This window comes from Lepisma saccharinum, chromosome 3, assembly GCF_977018435.1.
Source record: "Lepisma saccharinum chromosome 3, izLepSacc3.1, whole genome shotgun sequence".
In the NCBI taxonomy this organism is placed as follows: Eukaryota; Metazoa; Arthropoda; class Insecta; order Zygentoma; family Lepismatidae; genus Lepisma; species Lepisma saccharinum.
Genome location: NC_139231.1, coordinates 62495876 through 62517606, shown reverse-complemented (window position 1 = coordinate 62517606; position 21731 = coordinate 62495876). Strand labels below are relative to the sequence as shown.

The 21731-nt window shown below is 37.7% G+C and overlaps 1 protein-coding gene across 2 annotated transcripts; it reads right to left on the bottom strand.

Annotated features, from left to right (window-relative positions):
• Window positions 1–3681: 3681 nt before the first annotated feature.
• On the bottom strand, window positions 3682–21135 carry RpL36 (ribosomal protein L36). 2 transcript variants are annotated; one of them, XM_083119907.1, is made up of 4 exons: window positions 21059–21135; window positions 13602–13740; window positions 7693–7827; window positions 3682–3825 (listed from the first exon to the last, which is right to left on the bottom strand). In XM_083119907.1, exons 2-4 carry the CDS (start codon window positions 13734–13736, stop codon window positions 3739–3741), a joined length of 357 nt encoding a protein of 118 aa, XP_082976033.1. In that variant the 5' UTR covers window positions 13737–13740; window positions 21059–21135; the 3' UTR covers window positions 3682–3738. The 2 variants fall into 2 exon arrangements, with proteins under 2 accessions (XP_082976033.1, XP_082976032.1); XM_083119906.1 differs by having other exon boundaries at window positions 13602–13743; window positions 21059–21130.
• Window positions 21136–21731: the final 596 nt, after the last annotated feature.

The following is a 21731-nucleotide window of genomic DNA, read 5'->3' as shown; positions in this document are numbered from 1 at the left end:
AAAAAAAATTGTGACATATTCTATTCTCCATGTTACAGTGTTTACTGCCAGTGAACCAACTTTTGCATATATCTTTTATACATTTAGCTTTAATAATTATTCATTATGTATTATGAAAACCACTAGAACAAGCTTCTTCATTATGTATTATGAAAACCACTAGAACAAGCTTCTCAACTAAAATTTAAGTAAATTTAAAGATACGTTTATGTACGCAACTGATTGTTCTCCATCCCACCCTTCCGACGATCTGGTTTCGTCACCGATAGTACGTGGAAAAGGTGAGTGAGCCAATCAAGTGGCTATTTATCCACAAAAAAAACATTGCTTGTGGTGTCAGTTCCACGATTACAAGGCATTTGAAGAAGAAAAACTGCTTGGTTGTCCCTTCCTGCTTTCTGTCCTGCTCTTAGCAGAGGTAGTGTTCCTGCATGAAGGGAAATTTCCCTTGGTGCAGGGACTATTATGTAAAAAGAGAGCTATATTTATGAAAAATATAGAAATTGCAGGAAAATTTGTAGTTGTCAGACTTCTATTATTGTTTTACTTGCATGTCTGCATTGGTGTTTTATTTCTTTTAATATAATTAATCTAGATGGGATGTATATAGTAAGTATATACAATAAATTAGAATTGTTGCGGTAAACCACGTCAAATTTTCAGAATATGCCACTGGGCATGACACTGGCTGTATGTATTATTGTTGCGTTATAAAAATTGTACGTTTGTTCTAATTTATTTTTATACCTTGGACCCAGTCTAGTTCGCTGCACTTTTTTACATTCTCTGCCCTGAACCATCTAGTTTGTTACATGGTGCAACACCAACTCATCTACTTTGTCGATTTTGTGTCAAGTAGTGTATTTGGTGTCTGCACAGTTTGCACTACCTTCTGAAGTAGTGTAGCGTGTGGTGTGTGCTAACTATTCAAATGAACTATTCGTCTAGTTGGTCGAACGTCATTTCCTTGCACCAGCCTGACACCGGAGTACACCTGCACTACACAGTGTGTCAAAAAGTGCAGCAAACTAGACGGGGCTAGTTACTTGCATGCTTGTATTGATGTTATATTTCTATTACATATAATTAATCCAGGTGGGGAGTATAACAAATATGTACACTAAAATATGCCAGGGAATAAGTTAAAATTTTTGGGTGTATTGACTATGACCCTTTCGCACAGGGGGAAATCCTTATCTGGGAGTTAAGAAAGAGGTGTAAAAGCCCTTGACAAAGGTTAAAAGGCCAGTCTGGCCCTTGCAGTAAATTACAATGTGTGAGATGTGATGTATCTAAATTTAAGTATAGTTTAATTAGTTCTTCTCGACAGGATGGACGGTACGAGTAATGCCATACAGTTTTGGTGGGCATGGAACTTGTTCTCAAGTTACTTCACCCCCACTCCTCCTCCTCCATGTCAAGGGAGCAAGAAACATTCTGCAGGTCCCTAGCTGGCAGGTGGACAAGAACGCTGCTTCAGCAGATTTGGCAGCATCATCAGCTGCATAGTTCCTTTTGATGGCTACATGACTGGGGATCCCGAGTATATTTAGTGACGTTCATAGCACAATTTGGTGGCCAGTTTGTAGGTATGATTTATCAGCTCAAATTATGTGAAAGATTGATTTAGTGTAGTAAAATCTGGTTTCATATGCAACGTGTAGGTTTGCCTGACAAACACTGGGATTTGCAATATGTCTTGAAGCTTTCACGGTGATGAGTTATGAACACTAATGTGCTATCAACAGAGTGAACTTTGAAAAGGTTTCCAAGCTCTCGAGAACTAACATGACTCCTTCAGGGTAGAATACTCCTGGTCAATAGCCATAGAGAATATGTTCACAAAGGAACTTGTAATTAAGGTGATGAAAAGTACTTGTGCAAGACGTGCAATCCACCTTATGACCTGTAGTGATAGTATTGAAAGTTGTCACTCTTCCTTATCCTACCGTAGTTCAGGATGCACTGGTTTCACAGTTATCAGCTTTGTTTGATGAACTGCATACAATTAGTGATTTCCAGAAGCAGTTCCAGCAACAACTGAACAATTTCAAGAAACAATCTCAGCAACAGTTTAATGATCAGAGAACAGATTTAAATGTAAATACATATCTTCTTGTGAGGCTAAATAATAACCCGTGCTGCGACAGCCTGTGAGGGCAAGGGCGGCCTACCTACCAACTGTCGGTCTCACTCCCACCTGCCAAGGTGAGAGATCTTCCCAACAGTCATGGGATAATGTGTGGTCAGCACGATGAAACCCCAGTTGTTGTAGGTTTCCACAACCACATTACGCTACTCATTCGTAGCTCCCAATTTCCTCTCAATATGGATGGCCACTGATCCCATACACAGACCGAAACATGAGGAGAAATGTTACACTTCTCCCAGGAGACTCAAACCTGCGGGCATCCTACATACTGGAGCCCAAAGTATGATGCCTTAGACCGGATAGTCACAGTGTGGGATTATGATGCTAAATGTCAGTTATTTTGTATTATCTTTGCGAATGCTATTTTTATTTTCCATATTTGTACATATATTAGCTGTTAGCACATATTTTAGTCTTGACAATGGGCAATGCATCTCTTATTCTAACTTTCTTGTTAACAATCAAGAATGCAAGCTGAAGTTTTTACAGTGAAATCTATTGCATATATTAAATATTAGGGATGGGCCGATATGAAATTTTGGCCAATACCGATAAAGTACCGATAACCGATATTCTACCGATCCGATATAAAATTAGAAATGGTCCTTGAAGAACCTGAAATGTTCATTGATCTCCTCAATAAATGTGTGTTTTGAGGCGACTGCAGTGCAAGAGAAGCTATATATATATAGACATTTACTTTTTAGAAAGAAGAGCATGGAAATTATCCATAAAAATTACAACAAAATGGCAGAATTTTGCACTAAATTATAAGATATTTATAGATATATCGGATCGGTAATTTTACCGATACGCCTATATCGGCCGATACCGATAAGAGTACCGATTAATCGGTCCCATCCCTATTAAATATATAAGGGCGATATCAATGCAAGTGAGCCAAGCCGATGTTTTATATGGGAAAATTAGTATATTTATTCTTATACAGTACAGAGAACTGAGGTTAGATTCGATTTTTAGATTTTGGACTAATCACAAATACTACTTGCAAATATGTACTGAAGTTCCACAACTTTAATATCCGCCTCCACCAACATTTTCTGTGCAGTATTTTAGTCACTTGATTAGAATGTCAGAGAAGCATTACAAATAAGAACAGAAATTCCATATAATTCTAATCAGACATTATTTACTGCACTAATGACTACATTAATGCTAGTGGATTGAAAAAAAATAAATACTCATGGCAAAAAACTACAAGTCTTTAAAATGAAGAGAGGTACGTTATTGATAGAAAATGAATTTACATGCATGAAATTACATATCGAATACTGTTACACTGAGTTTTGTTTACTTGTAAAAAGAAAACCACTCCCACTTGAAATAAACAGGAAATCAGGTACTCTGCATTTAAACTGTTGTACTTGTGTAACAGCATTGTATGCACTAAAAACTTTAATAGAGTTAAACACCTACTTGGAAGGAAAGTTTGCAATGGATCCCCACTGTATCCAAAAGTAATAATCACAAATTTGGCTTTATCACAAGATTAAGAAAAACTATATGCCTGTAGTGTAACATGGTTTTATTTATGTCCTCATTTTAACTTACAAAACCACGCAGCCTTATTTCTGTGCCTGCTGCTTCCTCATTTGAACCAGAACGTTGCTCAGCTCTTCTCGCTTCCTCTTGGCTCTGAGGTGTGTTCCCAGCTGGAAGAATATAGAAGTTTATGAGCATCAACTGAATTACATTTTATTTTCAATTTGCAAAAATAAGTTGAAATGTTGTCAGTACAACACAAAACTTGATTATTTACTAAATTATCTTGAATGTGCTCCAAAAATATTGATTGATTGACTTGCTTTTGGCTAATTTGCGAAGATGGGGATGAGTGATGATATGATGAAAATTGATGAATGGATACTCACAAATATCCATGCCCAGGCCAGGATTTGAGCCCACCCCTAGCATCATAGCATGATGTGCTAACCACTCTGATAAGGGGCCACCTCCAAAAATATTGGATGTTATACATTGTAATTGCAATTTGGGTGAAGAAGAAAAAGTCAGCATAAAATTATAATCAACATTATATCATGAAGCACAGAGATGGGAAAAATTAATTTTCAGTTCCACTTTCTGTTGAAGTGGGAGAAAATGGAAACTGCACATATTCAAGCAAGTTTCAACTTTACAAATTCTTGTGACTACTGAGATAAATAGTTTCATGCAGAGGAAGCAAATGGGTGCTAAAAACAGAACAAGTGATCATCTTGAAGTTATTTAATTATTTGGTACAGTCAATAAATAACCGGATTAATGCCCTGAAAAAGCTAAATACAGTGACAGAGCGATGAAATTTACGGGATATGTAGGCCAGGCTGGGGTACGCCACATGTCTGCGAGACGAGTTCCAGATCACGTCGCTAGGTGGCAGCACTGGCAGGGAAGAGAGGTTGTGCCTGTGCAATTTGCCTCCAAGGTGCCAGCCAGTTATTCAGTGAGGTGAGTCGTGGTGTTCACAGTATCAGGTGCCACAAAGGAGGCTCAGCGATCCGTGATAGTTTTTGACGGGAGAAGCCAACACACCAGGGAACATTTACGAGCTCAAAACCGACCCACCAACTCATCACCATACAGAGCAGCCATACGCTTGTAAATGATCCCTGGTGTATCAATTTATTTAATGACCGTACCAAATAATTTACTAATTTACACAAGTTAAGAGAATTAATAACTGAAGCTATAGGATCATCAACTAATTGGCAAATAGACTGAAGAACGTTCTGAACTAACATACAGGCATGCCATTCATTGAATTGAAAACCATCTGTACAGGATGAGCGAAAAGTTACGATGTCCATGATCGTATGGTATACTTGTAGTGTGAAATTAAGAAAGGGTATTTGGCAAAATTACACATTACGAGTGAGTGTACTTTAGAATTATCAAAATTGCACAAGTCATTTCTGGGGTGCTATTATCGTAGAGGCTTGCGGGAAATTATATTATTCTCTAACTGATTAATCACTTCTCCACTTCACAGCAAATTATACAAATAACAGTAATGTATATAATTCTAAATCACAGCACCGTTCTCTGATGAGTATACAGTCCTGTGCGAATTAATCGGAACAAGCTCCTTTTTTGTCTGAATTGTCAGCACTTGCCTAGTAGGTGGCAGCAATGTACACGCGGTGGCTATTTTTTATCTCCCGCATTTTCTGTGCATTAACTTGAGCATTGTTGACACGGTCAGGCATCTCGTGCGTTGATCCTTTGCGTTTGTGTAGGTCCTGCCCCTCAAGGACATTTTGAATGGTGCTACCATTCACAAAAATGTCACTTTTGGAAACATTACTTAAAAAAAGTACATTATCTACAAGGTTTATGAAACACATTTTTTTAATTATATATTTATTGATTGATTGACTTGGTTTATTTCACTTCTCCTTTCTGCCACTTTTGGCTAATCACGAAGATGAGGATGAAAGATACGATAAAATTGATGAGGGGACACTCACAAAGAACACCCATGCGCAGGTCAGGATTTCAACCTGGGACCCCTGGCATCGTAGCATGCTGTGCTAACTACTCCACCATGGAGGTTGGCTTATTCTAGATTTAGACAAGACACACTTCAATTATAGCTCACTGCATTATGCCCCAACGTACAGCTTAGGGCAACCAAATGACAAACGATGAAATTATCTTAAGGCAAAGAGGGACAATTACGCACTAGTTGTGCATTTATTTCAATATCCTCGGATTAGGCACTGATATTGAAAAAAGGGATTAGTATAGTGGAACCACGAGCAAAACAACCTGTGCAGACCCGCGAGTCATGTGCACCGTACCCCCGCGAGTAGGGGAGGAGGAGAGTTGACCATGCTTCCTTATGGCCCGAGGTGGAGGGAAGAAGGGAAAGTTGCGCGGGGACTTCTCGTCCTAAGGTTTTTTTCCTTGTGGTCGATCTATAGAGGCATGCATATTTAGTTTTTGACAAAAACACGAAATGAGAAATAATACATTGCAATGTTAATTTTTCAGATTTCTGAAAGGTGTGAAGTGCATTTTTCCACCCTGTTTTGTCACAAAATAATGCAAAATGAACTGCAAAATGCGAAATAGACACAAACATGAAATTTATAGTTTATTTACGGATATGACACTTTCTGAGGTCAGAATTATGCAATTCACGGAACATTGATGAATTCTGCTGTAAATATTTGAGCAGCAAAAATATACCCCTTTATACAGGAATAAAGTTAGTATTCTGGTAACAACATAAATGTGCTATTAGAAGGAATATGTTTATTTTGTGTAGTAAGTGCAGTTTTTAAATCAAATTTGGGATTATATTCACATTTTTAAAACCAATATGTCATCTTATATACCGCTTTTTCACTGCTTTAACAGCAAAATTTTATTTTATTTAATGCTTTTGACCCCGAAATTGGCTTGGTTTTTGTACCGACATGTTGCTTTTTTATTTACCAAAAATATGTACCTCTAGGGATTAGAATGCAAGAGTATGAATCTCTCTCCATGTTGCAAGTGGGAACTGTTTTTCAAGTTGATTGATAAGCTAGACACAATGTTTGAAAAATATAATTTACAGAATCCCATGTATTCCTTATGGGAAATCAACTTCAAGTTACGACTAATCAAATGGGAGTTTAGACTTTTCCTACTACTATGACATAGTTAAACGTGTCCTTTTTCCGTCCATGTACTTTTCTACATCATTGGATGTTTTGATATTCCTGAGACATTTCTCTTTGCCTCCTACAGCCATCCTGGCAGTATTGCCAAACCTGATATGCATAAAAGAGCAAAATTTCAACATTAATAGAGCTAAAGATGACTTTCAATGAACTAGATTAACGAAGGCTGCATAAGGTGCATCCTAATTTTAAGTGTCAGAGGGGTAGGGGTGCTGCTATTACCATTAGCTTCAAAGTGATGGCAATTTTATCTTAATTGTCACCGCCTAGATTTGGCAGCATCACCCATCTCAATAATCCACTGATGCTCATATGAAATCGAAAATAAAGGATTCCCAGATAACAATATTGTCATCTTCACCTTAGCTACGGCGCTATATAAAATTAGCTGGGAGGTAAGAGGGGGTGGGTATTGCAGGCAATATAACATCACGTGCAAAAGTTGGTCTTTGTGGGGCGAAGCCAGTGGTGGCATCATAGTGAGGCAGAGGGCGGGTGCCAGTTCACAGCCACATGAGTGCACGAAAGAGCCAGATCTGGCTTCAAAAGAGCGAAGTTGGCAACAGTGGTCGGCAGCTGCCACAGCGAGAAAGATTAGGGGAAATTGTCCATCTCCCCCCTTAAGGACACAACTAAGCTGGCATGGCAGAGCAGCCTCATTATCCCACAAACTTAGTTCGAACTATTTATTTTGGCATGAATGATGGCTATGGCGCTGAAATTATAGTTTAAAAATCACATCTACTTGCACAGGATAATTCAATTCCCAACATGTGTGCTTACTGGTTACAGCAATTGGGAAACATGGCACTCTTAATTTCTTAGCTAATTTGGTCATCAAATCCTTACCCTCTTCTTTAAAAACTTCAGGGCCCTCTTGTCCTTGGAGACCTTCAGCAATTCCATTGCTCTTTTCTCATAAGGTGCATAGCCACACACTTCTCGGATCATGTCATTGACAAATTTGGTGTGCCTTGATTGCCTCTGAAACAAAAATAAAAAGCTATGATATAAATGTGTACTTTGTAGTCTTTAATTATGTAATTTTCCAAGTAAAAAAAATTTTTGCACTACAATTATCATTATACACCTGTATTTTCTACATGATTCAGTGTCAGTTCATGTGTATAAGCGATGCTAAACTTGTGAGCATACTACTGAACATTTCTTACCTCCCTCACCCCACCCACTACTGCTACTTTTTACAGATAATTTTACTTCGTTGTAGGTATGTAATGCTATCAAACAGGTTAGATAGATCACATTTGGGGTTCTTAGCATTTCAATCTTGCCTCTAAATACATTTAACACTATGTCATGCAAAATATAATTACACTTTTTGATAATTTGGGTTGTTGAGTTTTATTACCTCCAAATTTTTCTTCCTCCTCCCTGTAGAGTTGCTTGCAAAACCTATTTCCTCGCAAAATTGTACTTTCTGTGACTTAAAACTGTGTTACTTCTTCCATACTCATTTGATGCATTCTAAATTATTTTCTAAACACCTCATAAAACTTGTGAAAATAATTACACAATTGTAAAGTAGGCCTTTATTTGTTATACAACATTTTCTGCTGCTTTCTCGGGAGACTCTGAACATAGCCAATGCACATGCATGTTAAATGTTACTTGTTTTTAATCTTTACATAACAATGGTCTATGTAACCCAAAAGGAAATGAAATTGTTAGGGTTAATTTGAAAAGCACATCTCTTTGGTAGGTTTAACAGTGAATTAACATATTCCACACTACCTTTTTGACATGTAGCTACAAGAGAATTACGATTAACAATTTTATAGATATTTTCTACTTTTTGGTACCTACCATCTGTTAATCGAATATTATTGCAAACCCATTTATGATAAGGTATTCCCGGGCCTCCCAAAAGGCTGTGTTAAGGGGAGGAAATACAGTTACGCACCAATTGTGCATTTATTTCAATATCGTCCGACCGGGCACTGCTACTAAAAAAAAACCCTGGGTGTATCCAGGAATATGAATTTCTCCCCATGTTGCAAGTGGAAGCATTTTTTTATGATGATTATTCAGCAGGACATGAAAAGTGAAAAGTATGACGAATAAGAATTTCCAGAATTCCATGTATTCAACTTCAACATCAAGTTACGGCTAATCAAATGCAAGTTTCGACTTTTGGTGAAATGCATCTTCAAACTGCCCTCTTCCTCTTGACATATTTTTGAATTCCATCGAAAGTTTTATATTCCCAAGAGAACGAATCAAATCATACTCCCATATAATCAATGCTTTTCTCTTTGCCTCCTGGCAGTGTTGCTAAACCTGATGAGCATAAAAGAACTAAATTTCACCTTAAATGGAGTTAAAATTGACTTTCAAGGAGCTAGATTTACGAAGGTTGGATAAAGTGCCTCCTAGGGTAATGTTAGTTATAATAAAAAAAAATAGCCCTTAATGATAATTACCGTTAACTCTAAATTGATGACAATTTATTCTTAGCAACATCCAGATCCGGCGGCATAGCCCATCTCAATAATCCACCGATGGTCGTATGAAATCGAAAATAAAGAATTCCCTGATAACAATATTATGTCAATTTCAAACATGGCGCTATAAAGAAGTAGCTGGAGAGATAAGAGGGAGTGGGGCGACGCAGGCAATATAACTATCACGTTATGTGCAAAATGTATAATCATGACAAAAGTTGGTCTATGTGGACCGGAACCAGAGTTGGCATTATAGTGGGGCACGGGGGTGGGTGTCCCAGTTCACAGCCGAACGAGTGCACCAAAGAGCCAGATCTGGCTCCAAGAGAGCTAAGTTGGCACACTGCCATGGACAGAAGAGCTTGGTTGATTGACCGATTGATTTAGTTTATCTTACTTCGCGGTTTGTGCCTCTTGGCTAATTTGCGAAGATGATGATGAGTGATGAATGGATATTCACAAACAACCAAGACAGAGAGGGATTCGAACCTTGGCATCGCAGCGCAATGTGCTAACCATTCGGCTACAGGGTCCGGAAGAGCTTGGGAAGAGTCCAGTGGAGACTGTATCGTATGCCCTTAATGCTATTACTTTGTAATGAAAAGGTCCTGTTTGACTCTAGGGATGGCAAATTTCAGATACAATTTTATATAGATATCAGATAATTTTCTATCCGAATTTCATATATCTGGATATCCAATTTATCCACATATTGGTCAATCCATATTAGGTGCTACAAAAAATAATTGGCAGAGTGACCATTTTTTTTAATGTACATATATTATGTGCGGACAGATTTATATTATCACTGATTTAGAGATGGCAGACATTTTATCATGGTGCATGTCACTTTCTTCATTTGAAACTGTTAAATCTAGGACAATGTGACAAAAACTGTCATGTTAAACACATTATTGGCTACAATTATATTTTTGTGTGTAGTATCTAAAAAGTAATCCTTTGACTTCATTTTTTAGGTTAACAATGAATATTGCAATCACTGAAAATGTCATTTTCAGATAAGTTTTTAGAGACAGAAAGCAGTTTGACTTCATTTATTTACATTTTTGCAATTACCTGTGAACCGATAGTGTACATCATAATTATTTGAAGTTTGAGACTTGGGTACTTTTTCCCTAGAGAGCTGAAGTGTGCTTCTGTTGGATCCCTAGTCACATGGGCATCTAGGGGGACGAAGAAGCCGATGCTGCCGCAAAGTCTGCTGATGAAGACGGCGACGTTCTCGTCCACCTTCTGCCAGCTAGGGACCTTCAGAATGTTTTTTGTTGTTCCATTCGTAACACGTTGCAAGCCGAGTGGGATGAGACAAGGCGGAACAAGCTTCGAACTATCAAGCCAGTCCCTGCTGCTTGGTGTTCCTCGACCCGTCCCTCGCACCGAGAAGAAGTGATCTTAACGCAGCTCTGAATCGGACACAGCCATTGTAACGCATTTGTGGCAAGGACTGGACCCTCTGTTGTGCCATACTTGCAACGTTGTTTTAAGTGTTTGACACATTCTTCTCGAATGTGCAGATTTTAATCATCTCAGACAGAGTTGTAACCTTCCGAAGGACTTGTTATCCATGTTGGGTGACGATGTCCGTTTTTTAGCCAACGTCTTTAGATTTTTGAGAAGAGCAGTCTCTTGCACTGTCTCTGAGGTAGTTTATAAACTATCCTTACCTTTTTTAATGTGTTGTTTTTGTCCAATGCAGGTCCATTTACAACCTGCATTTTTTTAACCTGTCTTAGGGCTTCTTACACCCCTTTTTTATCTCCCTAAATTTGAGGTAAGGGTTTTAGATAAGGGGATCTTCCCCCATTCACTGAAGGGTGCAAAATGGCCTGATGTGCCGATGCACCCAAAAATTTTAATTCAATCAATCAATCAGACAAAAACATGTACTTTTGAATTATTTTTTTTAATTCATAGTTAAAAATCTCTGGTAGGCAGTAAACTCAGTTAACAGAGTTATTAATATGTAGTAACAATGGATATATTGTTTTGTAATTTGAGTGTCAACCTTCATATGTGTACAAATGAACAAAAATCACAGAACTGAAATATCATGTACAGTTTTCAAGAAATAGCACATCAATTGTTGTCACATGGAGGTGGTAAACAAAGCTACCATCCATCCTGAGTGGAATACGGACAGTGCAAAATATAGCTACTACCTGTGCCGAGAAGGTGAATGAACCACTCATGATCAAGGAACATTTGTAATTTTGTACTGGATAAATTAATTATTGGTAGGGACCTTGATTTTTCAGTTATTGTTCCCCAAAAATTTGCATTTTCACTTTTCCCTAGTGTGGCTAATTTTAGTAACAATACTCATACGTTTGTCTTACGCACAAAAAAAAATGTAAAACAGGGGCAAAAAGAACCTTTAACTCTCCATGAAGTGGTGGTGATATATTCAGCCAGGTGCAAAACAAAAACTTATAAGTTAACCTTAAGCAGTTTTCTGGTAAAAATATCTTGGTACTCTTCAAAAGTTGGTCTAGTATGGTAACAGTAACGACAAAAATAAACTTCCTATGAAAATCATGCAAAGTTAAAAATAAAATATACCCATCAATATTTTGTCTGTACATGTTTATATATACATTTTGGTAGTTTTATTCTGGACTACGGAAAGAACATGATAGTGTGGTGTATCACTGTCTACTGCCAGAAAAAAGCTCTTACTGATATGCTGACAATTCTTAACACCTATTCATTACTAACATAAAATTTCAGCATCTAAATAAATGACAAAATGAAACTCCCCAGGCCAAAAACTTTCTTAGTCTTTTGTCGTTACGCTGCCGAAAACAAGCTGTTTACAGATGCTTGCATGACATTCTTGTCTTTGCTTTTACATTGTTCTTGTGTTTCTAGCTGAAAATGTTTCTGTACAGAATCACGACGTTCCCATGAAACTTTGCAATTGCAATATTTGCATATAAGAATTTTCAGATAAGATTCAGACAGACTCTTGTAAACATGAATGTTGTATTTTCAAAATATTTTTCATTTTTTAAGCACAAAATGTGTTCCAAATTGCGAAAAAGGCCACAAATAAATGACAAAATGAAACTCCAAGGCCAAAAACTTTCTTAGTCTTTTGTCGTTACACTGCCGAAAACAAGCTGTTTACAGATGCTTGGGCGACATTCTTGTCTTTGCTTTTACATTGTTCTTGTGTTTCTCGCTGAAAATGTTTCTGTACAGAATCACGACGTTCCCATGAAACTTTGCAATTGCAATATTTGCATATAAGAATTTTCAGATCACTGGAATGAAGTCCATGCTGCTTGGGGTGACCTTTTCCAAACACACCCAGATGTCAATCTCATTTCCACGTATTCATTCAAGTCCATGTTTTTCAAACTCAAAAGCTCTTTGACATGCTGTAACTGCAAGTTTATACATCTTCTGAAAGAACCACATAAATAAAATCCAGGAGGAAACAAAGTGAGTCATGCTTGATCTTTTATATTTGTCCTGAGCGATTGCACGTCACCAGAACGTCCCTTGCTAAAATTTTCACTTCATTTTTGTCGGGATGTTAATGAAGAAGAGATTCAGACAGACTCTTGTAAACATGAATGTTGTATTTTCAAAGTATTTTTTATTTTTTAAGCACAAAATGTGCTGAAAATTGCGAAAAAGGCCACAATTCGCTTTTTATGCCAAATTCATGTTCTTCCGCGATTTCGAGTGCATGAAAAACATGTTGAGAATGTGCCACTGCATATACATAATCTTTGCAATGATTAGCATTTTTCGATCTCATCACATTTCCAAAAAATCAAGGTCCCTAATTATTGGTTATCAGTATAAGTAAATTTTATATCAGTAGTTTATTGGATATGCAAAAAATTTTACAGAAACTCATTCCTAATTATTACTACTACTACTATCTTCTGATACCCATAGCAAATTCAAGAATAAAATAACATCTCCGTGCATCAAGGATGTTAAGTTGGATAAACGTTAACAGGATATCTGTGACAAAACACTCACTTTTGACAAACAGAAGTTTATAAATGGACACTATCAATCTGTAATGTAAAAATATATATCTAGTCTTTACCATCAATGTAGATTGTGTAAAACAAGTTACTGAAGTTGTAATTTGGTACTGGTTATTAGTTACCAAGAGAATTATCAAGCTAGTTTCTTGTGGAAAAGCTACAAAACATTTAAGTTGAACTGAAAGGTACTGAAATACTGACATCACTTTTAGGCACACAGGTAAAACTTAACCTTCATTGGTGCCTATGCACATTCAAAATGACTCACCGTATCATGTCTAATCCTCCGCATTTTTCTCTTTTTTTTCTCTTCACCCTCCTTTGGCTTTATTCTGGGCATGTATTTCGTCGTCTTATGGCCTTTGTTTAGACCAACACACATCTCATACCGTGGTGGACCCATGTTTCTGCTGAAAAAATTATAAACATTATAATAAAAGTATACAGACAACTACTGTACATGTACACAAAATAGCATATTAAATGGAAAACACAATGAAGTAACTATCAAATCTTCTACTTTCAATGAAATCCTCACCACTTCTACTTTACCAGGAAAATTGAGTCATAGACTTTAGAATTTGAGACGAGAACAGAAAGCAAAAGTATTTGAAAATGGATTTTAAATTTTCTATTTTACTAACTGGGTACACTTGAACTTCTGCTAGAAAGTGAAAATTTTGGCATGGTTTAATAAGATTATGTTGTTCATAAAAGTTTTTAGCTCCCAGAGATTTGTTATACTAAGGTCATACTCATTATCACAACCTTCTGATAGTGTACTACAGTCCTGCAGAATTAACTTGAGAGAAATGGCCGCTCTGTGAGTGATGCAACTGCGCTCGAATTGGCTAGAATGGGGGACTTCCTGTTGTAACAGGCCAACGGAAACTCTAATGTTCGGGCACGCGAACTGTTACCAACTGTTGAAAGGACTCACGTGCGACTGGTGAAGCAAGCGAAGCGGCAGTGCATACAGCCTTGGTGTTTTCAAATTACGGATTAAAGATAAAGAATAAACTGTTTATCCATTTATTGTGTAAACTGTTTATCCATTTATTGTGTAAGATAGAATACTTATAATTTTCTTAACATGTCCTCTTAATACAGTGATATTTCCGTTACACAATGTAATTATTTTTCAAATCTTCCATCTCCCGTTGTCAGCTGATTGCCAGTGATTCGCGTGAGAGTCAAGCGTTCGCTGTAGGTTGGTACTCCTGCGGCGGCGGCAGCCAGTTGTCTCAAGTTAGTTCTGTCAGACTGTATTACTGATCTGGTGTCATGGAAAACTGTAAATTCTGCTGGGCAAGATGTGCTGTGGCCCAAGTTCCTTTTGTTTTATTGCGATTTCATCATGCTACGAATGCAATTTTTACATGGTTAAATTTCGATTTACGTCTGTTAACACACAATGCGGAATTTTAGCAATTACTTAAGACTTTGTTCAATATATGCTTTCGTGGTTAGGTTAGGCATGTCAGGTTTGGTTCTTTTAGCATTAAAATAAAGTCCATAAATGTATTCTACTAAGGTTCCGATTAAGTTCTACATTCATTCCCACTAATCTACGATACTTACTGTCGCTTGTCAATGGATAATACATTGTCCATGGGAAGCGAGAATGCTTGCATAGAATATTTTTAACCCTAGAACGGTCACGTTGGGTCTGTGAGACAAATGGTCTAGATTTTCCAATTATTCAATAGATGGCAGCACTTATACGGAAAAACTCCTGTGAACCTTCCTGACACACATCAAGTAAAACGCTGGTCATTGTTTACTGTCAATTGTTCCTTCCGATCAGCCGTGAGCAGAGCAGTTTGTCTCACAGACCCTGCCCGACTACTCATGTTTCACAGATGATATTACCAGTTGTTTGTGTAATGTGTCTTGTTTCGTTCTTCAGTGACGTATTTTGTTAAAAATGAGTGTAATTTTGCGTGAAGTAGAAATTCGGCAGTGTTAGCACCTGAATCATCATCAAACTCTCACACAGAATCTTCTGATTCAAACTATCAAATTGAAAGTGATCATCACTCGGGGAGCGAAATCGGAAGTGACACAGAACCTCAGCCTTCATGTAGTGGTGAGGATATACAACATTAGACCTCACAGAGAAGTGCAGATAGTTCTCTGAAAATCTGAAAACACACCCAACATTCAAGACTCCGTTCGAATACCACAAAAACATCAAATTATTTTCTAGGCAAAGACAATAAGCCCAAATAGCGCAAATATATATTTCCCCAGAATGTTAGAACCAGAACTCACAATATTGTAAGTCATCTGCCTGGAGTTACTGGAAATGCAAAAAATGTAGAAGATTCGCGGAACTTGTTTTTTAGTGATCCTGTCCTAGATTTACTTGTTAGCTACACTAACATATTTATTGAAAAGGTAAGGCCACATAATAAAAGTGAACCTAATATGGCCAGAGGCATTACTAAACAGGAATTAAAGGCATTTTTGGATCTTTTATACAGGGTAAGTCAAAATGGTGGACCCGATTACAGAAATTTATTTTGTGAAATCTAATAAACATATGTTATTGTGAGACATGCGCTTTGAAAGGTTAACTTTCAAAGTTTAGTTTCCCCTTTCTACCACTAGGAGTCTGCAGCAAGGAGGAAAATGGCATTGACTGGAGAACAGAGATCTTTTTGTGTGCTTGATTATCATGTGAACAAGTCTGTGATTAGTGTGCAACGGCATTTCTGTACCAAATATCGGAGAGAACCAACTACAGGGAAGGCCATTAGTAAGTGGTCGGGCTGCATCTGTAAACGAAAATCTACTGGCCGTCCGTCGACTGGGGAAGAGACAGTGGAACGAGTGTGCACATGTTTCGTGCGGAGTCCACAGAAGTCCACCTACCAGGGGTTCTGCGGAAACGTTTACAAGTGAAACCCTACCACTTGCAACTAGTTCAAGCCTTAAAAGACACTGATTATGCTTTGCGCACATCCTTCTGTACTGATTTCCTCGCATTAATGGAAACGGATGGGTTCTCTGAGAGGTTAATTTACAGTGATGAAGCAACTTTTCACCTTTCAGGGAAAGTGAATAGACACAACGTAAGGATTTGGGGAACTGCTAACCCCCATGAATTTGTGGAACACGAATGAGATTCTCCCAAAGTGAATGCCTTTTTTGCCCTTTTTCTTCCATGAACGTACTGTGACAGGACTTGTTTTCCATGATATGCTGCAACTATGGCTCCTTCCACAGCTTGCAGAGGATAGCGCAGATTTCATTCTCCAATTGGATGGTGCCCCTGCGCATTATGGCAGCGTTCGGGACCATCTCAATGGGGCATTGGAACAACGTTGGATAGGCCGTGCATCTCCGGAGGATCGACCTCTCCTTCATTGGCCACCTCGTTCCCCCGACTTGACCCATGTGATTTCTTCATGTGAGGTTTTGTCAAGGATCATGTTTACGTACCACCACTTCCAACAACATTGGATGACCTGCATGTCCGCATAACAGCAGCCATTGCTGATATTGACCGCAACATGCTACACAAGATTTGGCAGGAGATAAGACTATCTGCTTGATGTGTGCCATGTTACGCGAGGTGCTCACATAGAACACTTGTGATTTGTTTGAAAAAAACTTTGACAGTTTACCTTTCTTAGCACATCTCACAATAACATTTGTTTATTATATTTCACAGAATAAATGTCTGAAATCGGGTCCATCATTTTGACTGACCCCTGTATATAGCAGGTTTGTTGCATGGTGGGAAATTAAATGACGAAGAATTCTGGGATACATGTGGTACAGGCACAGAAATTTTCCAGGCTACCATGTCCCTGAAAAGGTTTAGTTTCCTACGCAGATGCATACGATTCGACAATATTAACACCAGAGGCAACAGAAAAAGAAATGACAAGTTGGCAGCAGTTCGCGACATTTTGAACATGTTTGTCGAAAACTGTAAAAGGAATTACACCAAAGGGAAATTTGTCACGATTGACGGAATGCTTGTGGGGGTTTTGTGGAAAGTGCAGCTTCCGTATGTATATATCATCAAAGCCCACAAAGTATGGTACGAAGGTTTTTATAATGGCAGACTCAAAAACATTTTATGTTAAAAACCTAGAAATATATGCAGGTAAGCAACCTGAAGGACCATTCGAAATTGAAAACACTGCAGACGGTGTTGTCCTTCGCTTGGTGAATCCAATATTAGGAACTGGAAGAAACATCACAGTGGACAACTGGCTCACACGTTACAAACTAATGGAGAAGCTTTTAAGAGAAAATCTTACACTTGTTGGGACTGTGCGCAAAAATAAAACTCAAATCCCTTCCGAATTCTTACCAAAGAAGACCAACCCCATACACTCAAGTATGTTTGGGTTTCAGGAGAAATGTATTTTAGTGTCCTCTGTCCCAAAGAAGAATAAGTGTGTTATTCTGATTTCCTCTATGCACCATGATGAAATTCTGATTTCCTCTATGCACCATGATGAAAAAATTGATGATTCAACTGAGGACATGAAAAAGGCTGCATCGGTGCCGAAATCTTACACCCTGGATTTCATGAACATTTCAAATGTTTTCGTCAAATAAATAAGTTTCTTGTAACAAAGGGTGTAAATAGCACAGAAGGTATTTTTTTTTACATCTATGGCTACGAAAATTACGTTTTTTGAAATTGAAGTTCCTTACGTACGTTGCGTCTATACAGCTTCTCAGTGCTTCCATATTGGATTCATGTCACAGGCGCACGTCTAAACATTTTCTTTTTCTTCTTATGATTGACTTGTGCAATGGAATAATTTGAGACATTTTTTTGGAGGAGTATCTGGATGAGTTTATGTGGTTTGACAGGCATGGAAAACAGCGACGAGACGCGATGAGGAATATCATTCAACATATTGTTGAACGGTATCCTCAGCGTGTGTAAATACGTTATCTTGTGGAACATCGTGCACATTTCTCTTCGCAACTGCGGGCCAGAAATGACTTGTGGGATGGGATAATTTGCAATTTCTTATTTCTATGATGGTACAGACAGGGGAGGGTAGTATTCTGTGGAAAAGGACAACGAAGACTTTTGACATACAACTGACTTCTCTTTTGGACTTTCAAATTAACTTCGACCTGCAATTCAGCCTGCACTTGAGATAAAGAGGTAAGTTACCTTTTGAGGTTTAATTTTAGCCTTATTTTTTGAATTTGATTTTAAAAATGTGGGAGCGTCAGCACTTAGGCTATTTTGCTCCAGTCACATTATACGGGGGCCAGACCCTTATCATTACAAAGAACAACTCTAACGTTGCATAATTAAAAATCTTAAAATGTTCAGACTTCTGTTAAAAGCTGAGGCTGTAAACGGGCACTCAGCACACATAAGGACAACAGGACAATACAAACAAAATTATACTGGCCATGGGGCCAGTCGCCAGAGCCTCGTTAGTCTTCAGTCCAGGGTGTACTAATTTTAGCCTAATGTCTTTGGTGCCTAAATGTGTCTGTGCGAAAAATAGTATTGGAGGCAGGTGGCTCCAGCCAGTTTCTAACATACCTTCAAAAGGGACTCTATATAGAAAGGCGGGTAGCCGGAGGTTAATTACCTCAGGGACGGAGCCTGGAATCGGTGGGAAATTTCAACACAGCAACCACCTCGCAACTTCAAATGGCTGTACAGTCGTAAATACTCCAGAATTTTATTATTCACAATTAGCAGCACATATTCTTTATATAAAAAAAAAATGCGAAATTGAGGGTGTAAGATTTCAATATGGACCCAAAAGCCTGAGATTATCACCTTTTACAACTCTACTAAAGGTGGTGTTGATGCCGTAGACTGAATGTGTGTGGAATACAACGTTGGAAGGGCAACAAAGTGTTTATTTTACGTACTTATGAACATTGCAGGTGTTAATGCGTACGTGGCAGGGAAGATTCAGCGGAAGCTGAAAAGAAGTCAAGAAGGCTACAAATGCAATTATTACATGTTTCGATTTCGATGTACGTCTATTAACACATACTGCGGAGTTTTAGCGATTACTTAAGGCTTTGTTCAATATATGCTTTCGTGGTTAGGTTAGGCAGGTTATGTTTGGTTCCCTTAGCATTAAAATAAAGTCCGTAAATGCATTCTACTAAGGTTCTGATTTACTTCTACATTCATTCCCACGCTTCTACCATTTCCACGCTTCTACGATATTTACTGTCGCTTGTCGACAGAGAATATCTTGTCCATGAGAAGTACGTAGGGTAATTATAAAGATGTTTTTTTCAACATAAGTAACTGTTTTTCGAGTCCAAACAGTGCTCATTACTTTAAGGAAGATTAAAACTTCATGTGACAATGATTTCCAAAATTCTACAATAATTAGTCTTTGTGCTAGGAGAAATCATAAAACAATCTGAACCTTTACCCTTTGTTTAGTCAGAGAACACATGGCAGAGAGAGCTTCTCAACGAAACCTGCCTAGACATATTCGTCAACTAGTTGCCAGGTTATCAGGCAGGGAAGGCTGAGGGAAGTGAAGATCCTGAACCTGGTAAAAGAGGGAGATGCTGCATGTGCAAAAATTCAAAAACCACATACTTTTGTAAGCAATGTAAAGTTTAGTTCTGCCTGAAACACTGTTTAATGGTGTGCAAGGACTGTACAGATAAATCAGAGAAAATGGGACAGTAATTTTTGAGGTGTGCATTATTTCTGTAGAATGTTCATTTTGCAGTGAATTTGCATTTCTACATCTGATTTTAAGTAATTTTTATCCGAATCACACATGTTTTCTGGCTTCTAGTGATTATTAATAATTATAACATTTTTTAAAATTATAGTGTGGTTTTCAAATGTATACATTACCGAAACGGTAAATGTTTACTATCCTTCGGACACCTATAGCTTCAGAGTTTCGTCAATTTTTGACATTTGTACTTACCTATCTGCTTCGCGGATCATTTTTTAATGTGTATTCACGTCTTTTTGATCAATTTTTTGTTTAAAAAAAGTGTTTTTGTTACTGAAGAACGTACGTTTCCGCAAATGGTTTGTGGGGCTATGTGTCAATGGTTCGTGGGGCTATGCGAGAATGGTGTGTGGGGCTACGCATATTTTTTTCGAACCAATTTTTAACTATTGTAACCTATTGTGACTCTACCTAACCTAACCGGAAATGGTTCGTGGGGCTATGCGTCAATGGTTGAATTTCCACTATGAAACATTCCCACATCACACAAAACACCTTCCAGATGTTAGACAATACTACAGTAACTTATTACGGTAAGTAAGATTATATATATATATAATGAACAAAATGAGGTGTGATGACAGTCTGAATGCATGAAAAGTATCAACGAAATATGCTTGTATGAACCTCTAAAAATGTAGCCAACATTTGACATATGCGGACATAGTCTACAGACGCATTAATTTTTGTTGGTGAAATATGTAAATTAGTTATATGCACTAACAAGCATTTTAAACCTTAATGCAGTTAAAAAATAATAATTTTAAGATGAATTCAGTTTGTTATTTACATGAAGTAGGATCACTTTTCGTGGAATGCCACTACTACTACTAACGCAAGCACTGGCATGTGGACATAACCAAGAAATCATGTTCGTAATCATTAAAATGCATATATTATACAACAAACCAGAACCAAAATATCAAACATACTGATATCAATTAACAAACATGACAATAACTTCACGATGAGAACTGATTAATCCGATATTAAATATATATACCTTGAGTCGTCGTCAACAAGAATAAGAAAGAAACAATACACGATAGAAAATTGAGGTCCACGTATAGTATAATGTTCCTAACACGTTTGGTAAGCGTGCAATTGCACCTTAATTTCTTGCGTATTTCTCGGGCACAACCTTTTCTGTACAGTTACGAAGTATACATGTAATTATATTAAATATTTTGTTAAAGCTATGCGAAAAAATATTACTCATATGGCAAGATTCAACTTATGTAGAAATTAGCCTTTCAGTCAAACAATTCTAAAGACGCTGTAGAAAAAATGGTAATCAAATTGGTGTCTCTTGTCAGGCATGTATCCAAGGGGGCTTAGGGGGGTTGACCCAGGCCCGTAGCCAGGCAGGGGCCAGGGGGGGCTCAGCCATTCTGGCACTGCCATCAACCCCCTCTACATTAGGTAAAGTATTTTGCATAATTTGTTTGCAGTGAAGAGTGAAAATGTAGACAACTCACAACTTTAAGGATAAATCCATAGAATATGAACAGTATCTATTACATTCGCTCATTTTGTTTATGAGCAGAAGTAGCTGCAAGTATTTAGAATATTCTCTAGACTTCAGAAAGTTCTTTCATAGGGGAGCTTCTTTATCTGTACCTTCACTGTCCCTGTTGCAACCTCCAGTTTAGACAGAAATCTGTGACTTTGATGTC